A 5303-nucleotide genomic window follows, 5' to 3' on the forward strand; every position below is an offset into this window, starting at 1 on the left:
AACCTAAACGAGCACCCCCCACAACCCCCCCCAGGGTTTTCCCCCCCGGTTAGGAAAAAAAAATTTTTTTTTTTTTTTTTTTTTTTTTTTTTTTGCTAAGAATTAAGTGTCTATGTTAGAACAAATGAGGTTGGAGATGTGGGAAGAGAGATGATAAAGCACAGAAGTGATGGGTCAGCTAAGGTATTTTATATACTAATGACAATGACAATTCTATTTTTGAAGCATTCTGGGGTTAAGGCTTGCTATTTGTGCAGGAAAAAAATAAATAAGGTATTAACAATAAGCTGCTTCCTCTTGCTTCTCAGCCAAAAAAAGCATGGAAACTTTTAGCAATTTCTATAGCCTTCCTTTTTTTAATTCATGCATTGTAGACAGAAAATTAAAAGCTTTAATAATACAGCCATGAGCTCTTAGGCTTTATTAAAACTATTTCCACACTCTTTGTTGCACTTGTGAGAACTTTCAACAATACAAAACACACTTTTAATACATAAAGGAGCAGAAACTCTCAGGGAAACACAACAATATTAGAAGAGTTCAATGATGTAGGAAAGTACCTGGATAAAAATCCCCTTGCGCAAACATGTCAATCACATAGCGACAGAATGCATATTGATCTAACAGAACAAAAAGGAAATAAGAGTCATGAAGAAAGGAAATTTAAAGTGTTGTTTCTATTAAACAATGAAGATAAAACTTGACAGTGCAAAGGCACATTTCAGGGACAGTCACAGGTTTGGGTTTTTCTGCTGGCTTTCAAGTAATTCACATATTCAGAGAGACAATTTATTGTCCAGATCTAATTCAAGCCTTCCAGCCTTCAGAGCTTCAGAGCTACCCTGCCCCAGAGCTACCAGCTCTTCAGGGCCATCAGGGCACTGTGCAAACTACACGTCAGCACTGCACAGCCCCTGTTTCAACTTATGCCCTTGCACAAGGACTGTGCAAATAGCTGCCTGGCCACAGCTCCCAAAGATTTTTTTTTTCTTATCCTTGAAGATCCATTTCAAATAGTCACAACCAGGTGATAGAAAAGTTCAATAAAGTTTTATATCACAGTATTTTGTTAATATGGTTTTAACAGTGTAATCGATATGTACATTTAGTGAATAGGAATATAAAAAGAGCTCCATATACTTACACACCTGTAGCAATGAGATTTTCCACAGAATTTCATCATTTCACTACAGTTATTTTCCAAACACTAATCTTTACAAATATATATATATGTATATATTAAATCTGGATATATATATATTAGAACAATGCTATTCAGAAATTAAGGCATCTGAATCTAAATGAAATCCTGATTTCAAAAATGTTGATTATCTATTGATTTCTTCTATACATAAGCAGGGTTGAAGACCTTGGTAAAAACTTCTATCATTAAGAATGGTGAAGAATATTTAACAGTTGCAACTGAGGGCAAAAAACTTGCGATATTGTTGGTTTCTTCAGAGGGGCAGAGAAAAAGCACATTGCCTAATGGTCTTTAAGCGACATCAGCTTTGAAAGTCAGTGTTGATGAATAAATGCGAGTTCTGGTTAATTACTTAATTAACAACGTTCCTTGTCTTAAGCACACTCATCATCTGTGCTAGACTGTTCTAGCACAATTCCTAGGCTATAGAAGTTACACTTGTCTCCATCTCCAGTTGCATCTCGCTCTTTCTCACCTACTAAGCCAATTACTTTCTCTTTGCCAACTTCAAAACAAAATCATGTAGACTTTGGAATACTTAAATTTATTTATGATGATGTAACTATTGTGTTTCAATGCAAAATGACATTCCCAATAACAGTCATTGCATTACACTGGATGTGATTAGCTGATGCTGAGGCATTAATGTGATTGCTGCTCTTTTATGTTGATTGCCGTAGAAGTTCTTGGGTGGAGGAGTGCAGCTTTCAAGTCATGATTTCCTATGCAGTTGTAGAAATTAGAAAGGGATTTACTGGATAGTAAATATCCAATCATTTCTACATCTATAGGAGCCCATACAGCTATTTCCTGTTAGTGAGGTGGTGAGAGTAATGCTAGTCAGTATTTTAGAACCTGGGGCAAACCTTTCAGGATGTACACAGGTCTGTGGCTATAAACACTACTTTCAAAACCTTTAATAGCTACTCATAATAGTTTCTATTTTGTATTTAGGAATTCAAATTTATCATTGTGAATGAACAGCTGAAGCTGTTGACTTCAGCTTTGAATTCCATCCTTACGGATTCTAAAGAATTTGGCTGCAATACCTGTCGTAAGTCTATATGCTAATTTTCGTTAAAAAGTAGCAGTGTATGTATGAGAATAAAAAGTAAGTACAAATCTGTACTCAGTAAGCCTGTCTGATGCCAGCAAAGTCAGCAAAGTGTTTGCACTGACTTGAGTGCACTGACAAATAGGGCCTCAGGGAGTATCAAAACGTAAAATGGACCAATGCCAATTCTGTAGCCCAGAAAGCAAATGGCAGGGCACAGCTCTTGCCCACAAAGCTGAGTTTTCCTCACCCCTCTCTTGCCAAAACAATCTGCCTTCATCCATGCTGTCCATCGGGGGGAGTCCCTGGACCGTTTGGGGGCATTGTGCAAAAGACTGCATGGGAGAAAGCTGTGTCAGGGGACCTAAGCTGTGCGGACAGTCACAGCACAGAGCACAAGCCTGGGCTGGTCCTGATTCGGTTATGACATGGACATAGCCAGAGGGCCCCACACCGTTTCACTGGCATTAAAAGAATCTATTCCTTAAACATACTAATAGAGACTAAGTTTAAAATGGACTGTGGATGTTTGAGTTGTTGTTGTTTGGGGGTTTTTTTGGGGTTGGAGGTTTTTTGTGATTTTGGTTTTTTTGTTTGTTTTGGGCTTTTTTTTTTTTGAAACGTAATTTGAATAAACTTTAAAAGCCTTCATCTTGCTTGTACCTGAAAAGAATGATTTTGTATTGATCTTCTCCCCATAGAATGGCTTTAGTAACGCAACCCCTGAAAAAAGGGATTTATAAAAAAAATTGAAAGCAGAGTGATAAACTGAATAACAAAAATAGCATTTCTACTGTATATGAAATACTAAGGTGCACTGTAATAGCCCATTAAAGTTAATGGGAATTCTGCCAATCAGCAAAGTTTGAAATCTAAGAAATTTTAAATGAATATAATTTTCAAAATGTCTCTTCATGGCTAAAAATTCATTTTAATTTTAACTTCCTTGTTAAAAAGAAATTTTGCACCATAGTTTTAACCTTATAACTCTGTAATACTCACACAAATATTCACCTGAGTCCTAATAAACCACGTCAGGGTTTCAGCCTAGATTCTTATTGATAAAAAAGTCACAGATATTTTGGTAATTGGACCTCATGTGATTTACCCCAGGAGATGACATATCTTTTTTAATTTTGAGTAAGGAACAATGCAACATCAGAGAAATCGTAACAACTCTTCTGTGATTCCTGTTATAATTCTTCCATTGTTGCAGAAAACCTGGCAGAACTACCGCTCTGAGCAAGGAAAAGTAAGTATTGCAGGATCAGGAAATCTTGGCAAAACCACATTGACTTAAAAATTATGTGCTCCTTAAACCACAGGGGGACTAAAATACAGAACTGAATTTTTCTGAGAGTATCTAGCTGGGCAGCAGTGACTTATGGTGGAAAAAGGAAGGGCAAAAGTAGAAAAAGCAGCTTTCACTGAACAGTGATAAGGGGAGTTGCAGAGGCTTCTTCCTTCCTCCACTCCGGCTGCTCCTTCCCACTTTCACCTGCCAGGGTTCAGAGCAGTCACTGGGATCACACTCTAAAGCAGAATTACAAAGTGATCTGTTAATGTTTGATTTTAAGATGGATCATTTTGTTAATATTTATCAGCTAAAGGGGGAAAAAAATCCCACAAATTCCAAACAGAAAACCACCACCACTCTTTATTGGTCTCCGTAATCTTTGACCCCTACTTAAAATATGTTGCTGTCAGGGGGCAAAGTACCTCACTTGCACATCCCTGCTTTTTAAGAGCCTTATCCAGGACAGTATGGAGTGGATCCCACTGTGCACTCAAACTCTGCCAGAGCAAACAAAAACTGAAAGGGATTTGCATCTCCCAAGAGGAGCTCAACAATTTGCTGAACTTTCCGCTTGCTTGCAGCACTCAACATGAAAGATGCTGCTTTGATTTTATGCCTCTGAAGAGAAATTGGTCCTTTGTAAAGAAGGATTTAAGCTAAAATGAATCTTTAGCCATGACAAACAATTAGAACATCCTGGTTATAAAGATTAAAATTATTTTATTCTCAGTGGTCTCCAGCTAGCAGTGTGAGATTCATCTTGAATTTATTTGTACTGCACTTTTGTTTTTCGTGGGTGGACTTTGGTCCTTACCAGCTTTAACTCTATTGTCTCTGCTTTTTCCCTACTACTTTTTTAAGATCTTCATCTGCTTCCTCCTCATTTTGTTTACCTTTCTTTTCCGATTTAGTTACAGTCTGAAGAGCTCTCTCCTCCTTAACTTTCGGTTTGGCCTTTATAAGCCCAACTTCTGTTGTTTTAGTCTCTGCGTGCTTGACCTTCTCAGCTGTCTTTGCTTCTCCTTTGCCATCCTTCACCTCCTTTTTAATTTTTGCTTCCACTTTAGTGCTCTTTACTTTCTTCTCCTCTGCAGGTAATAAAGAAACAGCTTTAAGTGTCATTCTTTCCCCCCAAAATAGTAGTAAATGCAATTTATTTTATCTTGTGCTATTACCAATGAGTGTTCCCCTTCATTATTAACGCCTTTCTCAGATTTGATGAAAACTATAATCCCCCCAAAGTAGACTTTGAGATGACATCAGATGAGAAGCAAGCATGTTTTTTCTTCAGTCCTGTACCAAGTATTTGACCAATACTATAGTAGGCTATGGCAAATATTAAATGGTTCTAATGAAAATGTGATAGCTTTTATGATATAAATTAGGGAGGCAAATGTTGGTCATTAAGCAAACAAATATGGAAAATACTCCCAGGCTAAATGTGAGTAACATTACACTTCAGAGAACAAAGCTAAACTCTGTCGTAAGCTGAAAAACTACTTGATTTAAAGTGTGGCTATTTGTAAGAGTCGCTTTTATGCACTGAATGTAGGTCTTTGGCCAAGCAGTCTTGAGTTCTTGAGTCTCTTTCTACACCAGTTTCCCGGGCTGGAAGACTAGTCAGAGACTGGCTAATTCCTGATATGCCCTGCAGCACAATGAGGTTTCCAAGGAGAATTACCAGATTGTAAATATCTGTGGCTGAAGCTACACAGAGGTTGTTGAGACCAGGGGTATTCCTGATGCTC

The 5303-nt window shown here is 37.6% G+C and overlaps 1 protein-coding gene across 1 annotated transcript in view; it reads right to left on the reverse strand.

Moving 5' to 3' along the window:
- The window catches only part of LOC104490070 (triadin-like), a gene marked incomplete at both ends in the record, with an annotated part of 41387 nt that overhangs the window by 28540 nt on the left and 7544 nt on the right, over window positions 1-5303 (reverse strand). The window contains 2 exons of the mRNA XM_010132310.1: window positions 561-620; window positions 4449-4643. Of these exons, the coding sequence (XP_010130612.1) occupies window positions 561-620; window positions 4449-4643 (255 nt within the window). The remainder of the gene's footprint in view (window positions 1-560; window positions 621-4448; window positions 4644-5303) is intronic.

The sequence above is a fragment of the Buceros rhinoceros genome, unplaced genomic scaffold (genome assembly GCF_000710305.1).
Source record: "Buceros rhinoceros silvestris isolate BGI_N320 unplaced genomic scaffold, ASM71030v1 scaffold653, whole genome shotgun sequence".
In the NCBI taxonomy this organism is placed as follows: Eukaryota; Metazoa; Chordata; class Aves; order Bucerotiformes; family Bucerotidae; genus Buceros; species Buceros rhinoceros.